This window comes from Myotis myotis, unplaced genomic scaffold, assembly GCF_014108235.1.
Source record: "Myotis myotis isolate mMyoMyo1 unplaced genomic scaffold, mMyoMyo1.p scaffold_m19_p_15, whole genome shotgun sequence".
Lineage (NCBI taxonomy): Eukaryota > Metazoa > Chordata > Mammalia > Chiroptera > Vespertilionidae > Myotis > Myotis myotis.
Genome location: NW_023416319.1, coordinates 4,662,337 through 4,676,902, shown reverse-complemented (window position 1 = coordinate 4,676,902; position 14,566 = coordinate 4,662,337). Strand labels below are relative to the sequence as shown.

General features: G+C 40.8%; 2 protein-coding genes across 10 annotated transcripts in view; one reads left to right on the top strand and one right to left on the bottom strand.

The window, feature by feature from the left end:
* Positions 1–14,566, top strand: part of INPP5F (inositol polyphosphate-5-phosphatase F) — an 85,521-nt gene that overhangs the window by 51,284 nt on the left and 19,671 nt on the right. For 3 of the 8 annotated variants that reach the window (XM_036335769.1, XM_036335771.1, XM_036335770.1), the window contains 5 exons: positions 2,973–3,044; positions 3,883–3,956; positions 4,376–4,504; positions 5,034–5,121; positions 6,631–8,892. In XM_036335769.1, coding sequence (XP_036191662.1) covers positions 2,973–3,044; positions 3,883–3,956; positions 4,376–4,504; positions 5,034–5,121; positions 6,631–7,783 — 1,516 coding nt within the window. In that variant the 3' untranslated portion in view covers positions 7,784–8,892. The other 5 variants (XM_036335776.1, XM_036335775.1, XM_036335772.1 and 2 more) reach the window with 5 other exon arrangements.
* LOC118669681 (minichromosome maintenance complex binding protein) overlaps positions 9,260–14,566 on the bottom strand; it is a 33,588-nt gene continuing 28,281 nt past the window's right edge. For both annotated transcript variants that reach the window (XM_036335778.1, XM_036335779.1), the window contains exons 15-16: positions 11,154–11,242; positions 9,260–10,846 (exon numbers count right to left, since the gene is read on the bottom strand). In XM_036335778.1, the coding sequence (XP_036191671.1) occupies positions 10,720–10,846; positions 11,154–11,242 (216 nt within the window). In that variant the 3' untranslated portion in view covers positions 9,260–10,719. The remainder of the gene's footprint in view (positions 10,847–11,153; positions 11,243–14,566) is intronic.

Genomic DNA, 14,566 nt, shown 5'->3' with positions numbered 1-14,566 from the left:
ACTGGTAGATTAGCCTGCTGCTGGGGTCTGGCTGATCGGGATTGAGCAAGACGGGCCAGACATGCCCTGAGGCCCTCCAGCAGTCCCTCCCTGGCTGGCCAACCTCCTGCGTCCCTCCCCAGCCCTGATCGTTCACCACCTGGCCTGTACCCTCTCGCAATCGGGGACCTCTTGGGGGATGTCGGAGAGCCGGTTTCAGCCCTATCCTGCAGGCCAGGCCTAGGGACCTCACTGGTGCACGAATTTGTGCACTGGGCCTCTAGTAATTGATATAAAAAACAATTGTAAAACTATGGTTCGCTAGTGGCTGTGTGGGTTTTCCCCCCTCAGAATCTAGGTTTATTGTATTAATGCACATAACTCAGTGGATAGAGTATTGGCCTACGAAATGAAGGGTCCTGGGTTTGATTCTGGTCAAGGGCACGTACCTCGGTTGCAGGCTCCATCCCCAGCCTGGGGCACATGCGGGAGACAATCAATCAATCCCTCTCACATGGATATTTCTCTGTGTCCCTCCCTCTCTCTTCTAAGAATCAATGGAAAAATATATTCTGGTGAAGGCTAACAAAATATATATATTGCACTGAAAAATTTTTTTTAATTGTTTGAAGTATTACATATGTCTCCTTCCCTAAGGGCAAGCTCCCACCACCCCAGTCTCTGGATATATTTTTTTTTCTTTCTTTATTGATTAAGGTATTATATATGTGTCCTTATCCGCCCATTGACCCACTCATGCCCCCACCCCCCTGGTGTGTGTGTCCATTGGTTATGCTTGTATGTGTGCATACAAGTCCTCTGGTTGATCTCTTATCCTCCCTCACCCTCCCCTACCTTCCCTCTGAGGTTTGAGCATCTGATCGATACTTCTGTCTCTGGATCTGTTTCTGTTCATCAGTTTATGTTGTACATTATATTCCACAAGTGAGATCATGTGATATTTATCTTTCTCTCACGGACTTATTTTGCTTAGCATAATGCTTTCCAGGACCATAATGCTGTTGCAAATGGTTAAAAAAATTTTTTTTTAAATATATTTTTATTGATTTCAGAGGAAGAGAAACACTAAAGATGAGAAGGAATCATTGGCTGCCTTCTGCCCGCCCCCTACTGGGGACAGCCTGCAACCCAGGCATGTGCCCTTGACCAGAATTGAACCCAGGACCCTGGAGTCCGCAGGCCAAGGCCGTATACACCGAGCCAAACCGGTTAGGGTGGTTAAGAATTATCTTGATGGCTATTGGCCACCACTTAAATATCGGACTGGAACCAGCGGCAGGTCTAGCGGGATGCGCATGCGCACTGGACAGTGCGCAGCGGAAGTGGCCCGCCATGACGTGTTTCGGGGCGGGGCATGGCGCGGTTCAATCACGCGGTCGGTGCACGGGTGCAGTTTGGTGCAGACGGTTCATGTGTGGGGTTGGGTGCAGCGGCTCTGACAGCTTTGACTCCTCGAGAGACAAACGGACGCCCCGACCAGATGCCGCGGCCCTACAAGCCCTTGCCGGGCGCCCGGCGGCCCGACCGCATCGCAGAGCACGTTGCTGAATTGGATCGCTTGACGACAACGCTCAAGATGGTTCTCCTTTTAGCCGGGCTTACGCTGAAAGCTCCGGTGGCGTTGTATTTTTATTCTAAAATAGTCCTTTTTCAAAGCCTCCTGTTAATGTCCCCTGAGGACAGCGGCTTTTACGCCCTCGTCGTGGCGGTGATCGGCCTCCACCTACTGATCTGCGGCTTTGTTTTTGTTCTGTGGCCGGAGGACGGCTGGCCCGGGTGGCGGGGGCGGAAGCGCTAGACGGAGCCGCCTTTCCTCCGCGTCCAGAGCAGTCAGTGGCGAGGCCCACGCCTGACTGATGTAAATATTGTCAACAATGGTAAAATATTTCCGTGTTAAAATGTCTTGTGACGTAACTTTCGTGGCTTGGCTGGAGCAACGCTTTTCGGAGTGCCCGTAAGTACAGGCCAGAGCCGGACCGCGCTGGCTTCCCCGGATGCAGGGTGCTTGTCTGGGACTGATGACGGGCCCGCCATCTTAGGTCACTCATTGCATTTTCGGCGAAAATTGAGAATTTATTTTAGGTTAAGACTGTTAGCTACACTACAACAAGGTGCTGCACTTGGGGTTTTGGGTAGTTTTCTCCGCAGGCAGCACGGGTTCTACATGACCTCATCCTGACGCAGGTTAAATGTGACTCCAGTTCCATCTGCAAAGGGTGTTTTGCAGTATTTTGATAAACAGGCAAACAGGCGTGTAATTCTAAGGCAGAATTATGCATTTGTATAGAGCAGTGATGGCGAACCTTTTGAGCTCGGCATGTCAGCATTTTGAAAAACCCTAACTTAACTCTGGTGCCGTGTCACATAAATTTTTTGATCTTTGCAACCATAGTAAAATAAAGACATATTTTTGATATTTATTTTATATATTTAAATGCCATTTAACAAAGAAAAATCAACCAAAAAGAGAGTTTGCGTGTCACAGGTTCGCCATCACTGGTATAGAGACTTTTGGGACTAATCTAAGAAGCCATATTAATTTCCACCTTTTGTTTGGAAAGGCTGTTATTAGGTGAATATCATGTAAAATCCTTTCAAAGGATGCATTCTGCAGTGTAAAATACTCTACTGTGCAGTGTCATTTTGAAGATCAGGTTATGAGAGTGAATCATTTAGACTGTTTCTTCCTTCTGAACCTCACATCTTTCTTTTCAGTTCCCCTTTCCCCCCATTATCCACTTCCCCCTCCTCCTTGCCTGTGAGAAGGCATCTCTCTTCAGCTCATCCTTTCTTCCGCCCTCCCAAACTAGATTCTTTTTTAAATAGCCAAATAGTGTCCTACTTCTGAAATTAAATGTATGCATTGATTCTTCCCCTCCCCCCATCTGTTATCACAAGTGGCTCTCCTTTAAAAATAAGCTTGGCAAAAATGTAGATGAAAATATGTGACTGCCTGTGTCGTGTTTGTTTAGCCTCATTGATGCTACGCACAGAGACGTGGATGTGCTGTTACTGCTTTCTAATTCTGCCTACTACGTTGCCTAGTAAGTTACTTATTGATTTAAAGCTTTAAATTTTGTTTTAAAATTTGAGTAAATTTCCATTTTAGGAAATTAAGAATTGGGTTTTATTTTTTTTTTAAAGAAATGTCATTGAACCCCTTTACCTTACATAACTGTTACATCAGACTTCCTTTTTTTAATTTGAAAATGATTTTTAGAGTTATATCCCAGGTTTTGGTGTATTTCACATATTTTTATTGTTAGTGACCATATAGTATTGTTTTATTATTATGCCATAAGTGATTTCCCATTGTTGGGCATTAAAAGGATTCCCTTTTTTGTAGTTTCGTTTTGCTGTTGTGAATGATACAGCAGTCTTTGTACAGATAACTGTGTGTGCAAGGTTATCATTTGGTTATAGTGATGAATTACAAGTGCTTCTTCATAGCCTTGCCAGAACTGAGGGTTGTTCCCCCCACCTTGTGTGAACTGTTTTTTCTTGTCATTGGCCTGGGTGCCTATTGGCATTGATCACATTGATTTGGATATAATTTATCTGCTGTATTATTCCCAAATACATAGCTTCAGAATACATGTCTCTGTATTTTTAAATTTCCTTTTAGGTTAAGGTTTAACTTTGTCTTTTTTTTTTCCCTCAAAATGTTTATAAAACAAACTATTTTTGCTGTGAATTTTAGTGTAAGATCTATAAACTGATTTTAACTATTGAACTATGTATGTTATCTCATTACATCTAACTTTGAAAAATAACTGTATTGTGCTAAAGATTTTAACTGCATAGTAGTTGCTACTATTATACTTCAGTTATAAGATAAATATGCTTTTGATTTTAATAATTTTTAAATCCCTTTTCCTTTAGTTATGATGATGAAGTTGATAAAGTAAACCAGTATCAACGACTAAGTCTAGAAGACCTGGAAAAAATAGAAATAGGTAAATTTAAAGATACTAATCAAGTCATAGAAAGCAAATACTGTTTCTTCCAAGAGTAGGTCAAGCTGTTTGTGCAACCGGCATAGCATCTTACTAGAACCAAAGAGGGGTATTCCCAGTCGTGTTTTGTAGGTCTCCCTTCTATTCTTTAGAGATTAATGAATATAATCCAATAGTAAGTTTCTATTTTATTATCTTGTGAAGATTAAACCAGAGATCAAGAAAGTTTACATATTTGAGGCTGAAGTACTAGTATTTAGTTTCATCAAACCAAACTGTCACACTAAGCTTATGTGCTTTTGTTTAGATTGTGAGGAAAAACGTGCTAAATGACCTAATGGATGAATGTGTTTGTCTTTTGAAGATAGAGGAAAGTAAAGGTTATGTGAAAGATTTACACATATTCCTCTGGTCTTTAGGTCCTGAACCCACTCTTTTTGGAAAGCCAAAGTTCTCCTGCATGCGGCTGCACTACAGATACAAAGAAACAAGTGGCTATTTCCACACACTGAGAGCTGTAATGCGCAATCCAGAAGAGGATGGGAAAGGTAAGGAGATGAATTTACTGAGTGTACACTTTTGATCTGCTCTTCTAAGCACAAATGGAATTGGGGGCAGTACATACCATCACCAACTAATGATCCAGGGAAATAGCAACTTTGTTCTCAGCAGCACAGGGAGACATGATCTGAACTGATGATGGTTTGGGGCAAGGGAAGCTATAATGGGAATCCTGTGTAGCCGTATGGATGCGGGGCTTTCCCACCATATATGCCTCGTGTGGGTAGTAGTCAAGGACCGTGTCTGTCTGGTTCACAGCTATTACCCTCAGCATCTAGCACTTTAATTCCAATTGATTTGGTTCCTTTGCTCTTTACTTACTCTTTTGTTAAAATTGGTTTTACAACACTGGATTAGTGAGGGAAGTAATGAATGAGGAGCAGTTTCCTGAAAATTGAAGCAAATAAGTTTGATTTTAACTGAAAGACCACAAATTTCAGTTAGGGTTCTGAGTTAGAACTGCTACTTTTTCGTATGTTTCTGGGGAAAGTGGCGGCAGTTCTATTTGGGTTTCAGATACGCTTCAGTGCATTGCGGAGATGCTGCAGATCACCAAGCAAGCCATGGGGCTGGATGTGCCTATAATCGAGAAAAAACTTGAGAGGTGAGTACTTTATTTTGATTTTCTCTCACGAATAAAGACATTATTATCCAGTCATTAAAAATATTTGCACAGGTAGGGGGCGGGTTGCATTAGAGTAATGAGTTGGTATTTAGAGAGAAGTATCACATTTCTGTGGATTAAAGGTAAAACTTTAGAGGGGAGCATTTCAATTTAAATAACTTTGTAGAGAAACTAGCCACTATGCTTTAAACAGATTACATTTAAATTTGTGAGTTTTCCATCTAATGAGCAGGTTCATGGTCCACATTCCACTAGAGAAGAGAGTCATTTGGTCATCTAGAAAAAAATTGTTCAGTCTTTTGTTAGTAGAGAATATTGTTTCCGTTGTCTTTGATGTTACAACTTTTACAAAAGTCTCATGACCAGTAATCCCTCATGACCACCAGGTCAGACATTCAAGATATGTGTGATGAATAGCACAACTTTTTTCTCATTTGTACCTGTTGTGAGGGATGCCAAGGGAGAAACCACTAAGTTATGTTCAATGTCCCAAATTTTTAAAAATATGTTCCCAGTGGGTTATCTGAATTTAAGGAAACAAAATTCCCCCCCTTCCTGAATTCAGCCAAATTGGAATGCGTGTAGACAGCTCTAGTTACGGTGCAGTAGATTCCCACTTACAACCAGTGATTTTGCCATCCTTTAGATTGTGGAGGTGGAGCCTCTGAAAGGTGATTAGTCTGCGTTTTGGGTGTGGGTTTTTTGTTTTTTGTTTGTGTTTGCACAAAAACATGGGCGAGGCAACTGTTGGGAGGCTTCCCTCCCTCCCTTCCTCCACTGCCTGCTCCTCTCTGCATGCCTAGGAGAACACAACTGAAGGAAACATGCAGCAGCAGTGATAACTCCAAAGACAAATGGTTTGGTCCAAAAGAACTCAACATGATTAATCCAATTACCAGAAAGAATGTCACCAAGCAGAATTAAAATGCTGATGTGGTAGTTTCCACAGGGTGGCTCTGGGTTGCTCCTGGTGGCCTGCTTGAGGAAGGTGAGGACAGAGCGCCTGTGGGAGATGCCTCTGGCCTGTGTGGGACTGGGGTTGAAGTCACACAGCCGGACCCCCGTTTCCACTCAGCGCCTGGAACAAGGTGCCAGTGTCATTAAGGGCCTCTGCTGCTCTCCTGTAAAATCCTACCCACTGGCTGTTTCAGAGACTCAGCACAAAAAATACACCTCATTCACTATTTTTCCATGGTGACTCTAAGCTCAAATGACAATGTTTTGTATATATTGTGGGTTTAAATAAAATACTATTAAAATTCATTTCACATTTTTAATGTGGCTATTTTCAATGACATCTACAGCTTGTCTATTTCTATTGGACAGTCTCTTCTAGTGTCAACTCCAAGGGGTTATCTTAGTTTATCAATTAGCAATGCGCAGTTTTCAAGAAATGGGGTCCAATTTAAATAGAATTTTCACTTTAATAATTGGAAATGGTATGCTGAATTACATGGGAAATTAACTTTTCTCTCTTATACTTTGTAGGAAGAGCAGTAAACCTCATGAAGACATAATTGGCATCAGATCTCAAAACCAAGGGTCTCTGGCCCAGGGAAAAAAGTTTTTAATGAGCAAATTTTCATCTCTAAATCAAAAAGTGAAACAGACCAAATCCAATGTAAATATTGGCAATTTACGAAGGCTGGGAAACTTTGCAAAACCTGAAATGAAAGTTAATTTTCTGAAACCAAACTTAAAAGTAAATCTTTGGAAATCAGATAGTAGTCTTGAAACCATGGAAAACACAGGTGTGATGGATAATACAGTCCAGGCAGAGTCTGATGGGGAAATGTCTTCAGATAATGACTCCTACCACTCTGATGAATTCCTTACAAATTCCAAGTCTGATGAGGACAGGCAGCTAACTAATTCTCTAGAGAATGTGGGGCCAATAGACTATGTTCTTCCTAGTTGTGGCATTATTGCTTCAGCACCTCGATTAGGCAGATCCCAATCTATTAGCAATACTGATGTTAGCATTCGTGCTCCTTCAGATATTACTATTGCTGCTCATGGAAGTGAGTTTGGAAAAGGCTGTGAGTCTCCTTTAAAAAAAAGTCCTTCTGCTGATAATATACACACATTGACTGGCTTTGCCAAGCCTATGGATATTTACTGCCACCGATTTGTACAAGATGCACACAACAAAATGACCCAACTGTCCGAAACCAGATGTGTTTCTCAGCAGGCTAGTGAGGAAGGAAATCAAACAACCAATCAAGTTTCCAATGAAGAAACCCAATCTGAATCAACGGAACACATACCTTCTCGACCATCTCAATTAGACGTGTGTTTTTCTGCAGCAGGCCCACAGTTTTTGTCTGTCGAACCAGTGCATTCAGTTGTATCTCAAAAGACCCCCGGCTCTGGATCCAGCATGCTTGACCTTGAGGCAGGGCTTCATGTAACTCCTTCTCCTTCGGAGAGCAGCAGCAGAGCCGTCTCTCCCTTTGCAAAGATTCGGAGTTCCATGGTCCAGGTTGCTAATATTACTCAAGCCGGGTTAACCCAGGGGATAAGCTTTGCAGTGGCAAAGGTTCAAAAGAGCCCTGCAGAACCTGAAGTGGTTAATGAGGTCCAGCAAAATGAACTTAAAAATATGTTTACACAATGCCAGACGCGAATAATTCAGATTTAGTTTTTAGCCATAATCCTATGGCTTTTAATAAAAAAAAAAAAAGGTTTCACATATGAGACTATTTTAACCTGCACTGACTCTGAATTTAGGGATAATAAATTCTGTTTACTGGGAAAGGTTTTAAAAGGAATATGAACTTGAGCAGATTTCCAAATTTGGGAGTCAGGACAACAGAGGTGCATCAACCTAGACTGTGTAGACCTAAGTAGCTAAACACTACAGAGCTGTTTGTCTCTTTGAATGTAATTCAGGACTAGATTACTTTGGGGTATAATAACCTGTACCTGAACCTTTTTTTTTTTTTTTTTTTGAGTGGGCGGAGGGAGCTGTTGAGTGTATGAAGTAGACACACAAAGGACGGTCATGGATACATTGAGGGGGTTAGCATTTTTTGTAACATTTTTCTCAGTACATTTCTGTGTATTACCTCTACAAGGTAAATACATTTAGTTTTTAGTGACTTTAAAAGTGTTATTAATATGGAAAAGCATTTGAATATAAAAAACTTGGTTTTGTTTTGATGGCTTAACCATTCCCTATGAAGAATTGAGGGTTACTGGCATAGTTAAGAAATGTATGCCCATTGGATTTTAATTTTCCCTGTATTTTAAACAATTTTAAATTTTATGCCACTCTGTATACCCCAAAGTCTAGGAGCATTAAGATATGTCAGTCATAAAACCTGAGACAGCAGATCTGAATACCAGCACCTATTAATTTTGGTATTTTCAGGTAAGAATGTACATTTACCGGATATTGGTAATTCTTTTGTAGGGGGCATTCCTTAACATCTTGTGTAGACTATTGAAACTTAGTCTGAAGCACAGTTGTGTTAAAATTGGTTTTATGACCATAACCCTGACCACATGGACACTCTTCTATAAGCCCATACATTAAGAAAGCTACTTTATTCCAAACCAATACTGGTTTGTCTGCTATCTTTAGAGCCTTACTCTGTTGACGTGATTCTCAGCTAAACATTAAGTCTGTTGTAACTTTGCTAAGTATTTCCACTTTTGTTATTTATTAGTGGTATATTTTTGTGTGTGTGTGAAGTGTCAAGTCTTGTGGCTATTTAAAAAATAAAATACCATTGTGATTTAAAGTGACAATGTATGAGAATTCCTTGAATAACATTTTAAGGATAAGGGTTTGATTTTTTAATGGGATTAAAGAATTTGTAAGCAAGGTAAGTTTTCTATAATATTCGTTTAGTTTTCTGGTGATTCAAAAATAGGGTTAAAATCACGTTAGATTGACAACTTTAATGTCCACATGTATAGCAAGGGAGGAAAGGGTTTCTAAAGCCCAGGGTTCTCTCTCCTACCTGCTCACTGGAGTCTGAGGGCACATGGGAAGAGCTTCAGTTCTCTGGAAGGGTTCTCCTTTCAAGGCAACTTCTCTGCCAGACCAAGCTACTTAGTACTTCTCTTTGGTAAACTACAATTCACATTGGCACAATAAACACACAGTAACTAATCTCTTGAATTTTATTCCCACAAATCCAGGTGAGGTTTCATTTCCTAAAAGTTCAAGGATGGTCTAGTCTACCAGTTATAAAAATGAAAACCAGTTAGAATACTAAATATAAACTGATTATTCATATTAGTTTATAAAAAATAGATTTGAGTTTAGGAAAAGTTAAACTAATAATCCCGTTTGCGAGGCATAATAAATTCCTTGATTTTCAAGGCTCACCCTGTTTCCTTGGTTAACAATATCAATTTAGATGGGGTGGAATTTAAGGAATCATTTAACTGAACCATTAATGTTTCCAACTAGGTAAGTCACTGACTAAAAATAATTATGTATAACCACAGCTTAAGTGATGTTCTAACCTCTCCAAATATTCTGGGAGCCACAATTATACTATGAACAATGATGTTTTTGTTCATTTTAAAACTTACTGTATGTTAGAACTGTAATTGGTCTGGGGAAAGCCTTCTTAGTTTTATCATGGTGTTTTGGACGAGCAGATAATGTTAACCTAATAAAATAAAGTTCAAAATCTAATACAATCATCAAAGCAAGTAAATGACATTAGGAAAAGAAATAAAAACCTTTTTCCTAAAGAAGGCATTTCTTAAAATTAAAAATATTAACTATTTTACTCTCATATTTAGGAAAAACAACTTAGTAGGGTAGAATTTCCTTAAGTGAGTGTCATAAAACAGTGGTTCCCAAATGTACTGGGGTGAAATGAGAAAAATAAGGACAATGGGAGTATTTTTTTCAAAAAGCTACATTTATTCCACTTAAAGGACTATCTTGTTTTTTAAGATTGTCCTCATGAAAAGAAAATGTAATAATACAGTGATTTCTTTCAGATAACTTGGCATCCTTGTCGATCCCAAAATTTTGGGAAATATTACTGGTCCATGAACTCTAAAAGTATGGGAACCACTGCCACGTTAAAGACTAGTGTTGCAGATTAACAACTGTTAAATAGAAAAAAAGCTGCTGTGGTCAAATGTTTGGGAAATCATGTGAAATTTTGTAGTATTTCCCAAACATGTGATCACAAAACACATTCAGATCCACTGTTAATTGGAAAGACGTAAAAAATCTTAAGTGAACATTCCTGAATGGAATTGCAACTATTTTCATATGAACAAAGTCTGGCCTATAACTTAGCTTCAGCTAAGGAAATGGTATAAGCAGCAATGTTATCAATATTAAACTTTTAATATCAAATACAGTTTTGTACATTACTAATTTATATAATTATAAAACAAACTCCAAAAGCTCCATAAAATCAGTAAGGTAAAAGCCCTTACTGAATATTATATAAACTTCAGATGTGACCAGGCTTGATTTCAGGAAAAGTCCTTGGTTTTTAATACAAAGTATCTACAAAACAATGGTATAAATGATACTTGCATTTTACAAGAATGTGGCTGTAATTTGCCCATTACTCTTCGATAAGTCTCAGATGTTTAAAGTTCATTTCCATTCACGCACTTCTGCTGCTGAAGCCTCGTTCTTCTCAAAGACTCCAGCTGCTTTGCTCTCAGCCATCGTTCTCTCGACAGCGTTGTCTGCCCAGCGCTGAGAGACAGAAACCTGGTTGGAGATGAGAAACAAACTGAAGTCTTGACCGAGGAAGATGGGCTTAGGGACAGACCTGTGCTCGGGCCACAAAGAGGGCAAGGACCAAGTTAGATGTCTACAAAGGAATCCTTTAAGTCAAATTTGGGAGATGACTCACTTTGAGAAGCATGCCTGGTTCCATTGAAGTGATCACTGGCCAAATGCAATTTCACTTCAATGAGCCATGTCACAAGGGATTGTAAAAGGAAAAAGATCATTTCTATAAACTAGGGGCTTTATTCATCGCTACGTTAAGCACTTAAGGACATGGCCTACTCACCGAGCGACAATGAGCAGCTGGTGGAGATCATCAGCAGTGATGCTCTGAGGGTCATTCTTGCGCATTTCCACGAAGTCATCTTCAACTGCCTTTATCAAAAGAGGAAATGGCATTTGCATTTAATAGGGAAAAGAAAACTAACATGGTCCCTTGACTGATGTAAAAATGAAGTCAGCCCTGCTTTTTAGAAAAATGAGATAACATGGATGAAATGATTGAGAACCAAACTTAATACATATAAATAATGTTACCGATGAAAGTATTCCAAACAAAGTAAGATCAGGCGAACATGCCTGTAAACACAGGGAAGATGATGTCAGTAAAAATGGCAGAACAAGGACCTCAGAAAATTCCATTAAAGGGAATAAAGACTCTAGTAAAAATGGTCAAAATCAGCTTCATCAAAGCTCTGGAAATTAACCAGAGGCTTGCAGCAATCTGAGGAGCATTACTCAAGAAAGGCAGTAAGAACACTGAGCTTTGCCAAAACCGGTTTGGCTCAGTGGATAGAACGTCGGCCTGCGGACTGAAAGGTCCCGGGTTCGATTCCAGTCAAGGGCATGTACCTGGGTTGCGGGCACTTCCCCAGTGGGGGATGTGCAGGAGGCAGCTGATCGATGTTTCTCTCTCATCGATGTTTCTAACTATCTCTCTCCCTTCCTCTCTGTAAAAAATCAATAAAAATATATTTTAAAAAAAAGAAAAGAACACTGAGCTTTGAGGAATTTTAACTTGCACCCTCACCCCACCTCCAGGCAGCCCTGACAATGTCCCGCCTGGCAACCACTGAAGAGGTAGTGGGGCTGGAGGTCTCCCAAAGCACCATTCAGGAATTATCATCATTTGACTGGTGGTTCCCTGGAAGAACCCACCTGTAAGGTTGTCTTTAACCTGACATGGGGCTTGCCCAGTGTGAACAGTCTCTTCTCCCAGGGCATTTAAAAAAAATCAGAAGCAATTATTGAACATCTTGGCTGCCTCGGGCACTGGCTAGCCAAATTCCTTAAAAGGAAAAACAGGGAATGAGATGTCCGTGTGTGTGCGCGCACGCGATAGCTATATAAATCAATTCCTAAGAATTTAGAAGGTCACATGCTTGCATAGGTCTGTGCATGCTCAGATCTGAGCAGGCCCTAAGCTCTCACCTTGGAATAACCTTGAGTCTCTATGCAAGCAGAAAATGAAGGAAGGATAGGGCAGTTGTAATCTGCATGGCTGAGTGTTGAAGGGTTGCCCCAACATGGATACAGGACTTAGACTGGGAGACATATTGCTAACAGGCATCTAGGGAAATTAAATTTCTATCCATTCATTGAGTGACCACTGAGTTAAGAGGGCAGACTTCAGTGCCCACATACAACCAAACTATAGGATTCAGAAAGTCATAGAACAACAAACCCTAGAGAGGGAGGGAATCTGTCAGCAGAGTTGTCACATTATATTATTTAAAAGTAGAGGCTCAGTGCACCAATTTGTGCATGGGTGGGGTCAGGCTGGCTGGGGGGAGGGGCCGCAGGAGGTTGGCTGGCAGGCCACAGTGTCATAGCAACCGGTCATTCTGGTTACTTGACTTTTATACATATAGATATCTGGTTTTCAACACAAAAATTAGGAGACATACAAAGAAATATGAATGTACAACCTCATTCATTGGACAAAAAGTTAATAGAAATTGTCCTTGAAGAAACTCAAATATTGGACTTACTAGACAAAAACTTGAAACCAGCCATTTTAAATATATTCAAAGAACTGCAGGAAACCACATATAAGTAACTAAGAGAAAACAGGAGAATGATGTCTTGCTAAATAGAAAATATCAATAGAAATTACTTCGAAAACAAACAGAGCCAGCCCTAGCCAGTTTGGCTCAGTGGATAGAGCACTGACAACCTGTGGACCGAAGGGTCCCGGGTTCAATTCTAGTCAAGGGCACATACTTTGGTTGCAGGCTCCTCCCCTGCCTGGGCCCTGGTCAGGTGCGTGCAGGAGGCAACTAATTGATGTGTTTCTCTCACATCGATATTTCTCTGTCTTTCCCTCTCTCTAAAAATCAACGGAAAAACAGCCTCAGGTGAGGAACAAATAGAGCCCCGCCAGTGTTGCTCAGTGGTTGTGCATTGACCTATGAATCAGGACATCATGGTTTGATTCCTGGTCAGGTCACATGCCCAGATTGTGGGCACAATCTCCAGTGAGGGGGGGCATGCAGGAGGCAGCCATTCAATGATTCTCTCTCATCACTGATGTTTCTGTTTTTCCCTTTCCCTCCCTCTCTGAAATCAATAAAAAATATTTTTTAAAAAAACAAACAGAAATTCTGAAGTTGAAAAATATTAATGAAAGGGCGAGGGCTACGCCCTCCATCTTGCCCCAGGGTAAGGGCTACGCCCTCCATCTTGCCTTGGCCATGTGCTCAGCAAGGCTTCTTCCCAAAAGCCCAAGCCTCTGCTAGCCCCACCCAGGACTTCTTTAAACTAACCAATGACAATCAAGGGAAGTCGCCATAGATATGACCACATCCTGTGTAACAAGACACCGACTTGCGCCTGGCCAATCGGCAGGGCCCACAGTCCTTTCTCCTCCCCTTACTCCAACCCCCCTATAAAACCTCTCTCCACACGGAGTTTTCTCTCTCTGCCACTTGGCTTGCCATTGCTTCGGTGAGTGTGGTCGGGAAGCCGAACTAGTTCGAATAAAGACTCTTTGCTTTTGCATCGGACTCGGCTGGCTCCCTGGTGGGCTTTGGGGGATCTTGAAATCTGGGCATAACATTAACAAATTAAAAATTAGCTAGAAAGGCAACAGCAAATTTGAGCAGGCAGAAAAAGACTCAGCAAACTTGAAGTTAGGACAACCGAGATTATCCAGTCTGTGGAATGTCAAGCAAAAAGAATGAGGAAATATGGACAGAGCCTGAGGCTTGTAGGACACCGTTAAGGGTGCCAACGTTTATATAGGGGAGTGCCAGAGGGAAGGGAAAGAAAGTAATTTAGAGAAAAAATGGTCTCACAACTTACATTTCTTGAAAACTTTCTCAAAATGTGCATTAATCTGCACATCCAAGATGCTCAACTCCAAGTGAGAAATCTCAGAGATTCCCACCTAGACACATCACAGTTAAAATGTCAAAAGCCAAAGAGAGAAACTGGAAAGAACAAGAGAAAAATGACTCGTGTACACAGGGTCCTCTCATCAGAAATGATGAAGGCCACAAGACAGTGGGAGGACATAGTGCTTTTTATTTTTTATTTGATTGTATTTTTTAAAAAATATTTTGTTATTGATTTCAGAGAGGAAGAGAGAGATAGAAACAGCAGTGATGAGAGGGAATCACTGATTGTTTGCCTCCTGCATGTTGGACTGAGCCCACAACCCAGGCATGTGCCCTTGACCGGAATCGAACCTGGGAACCT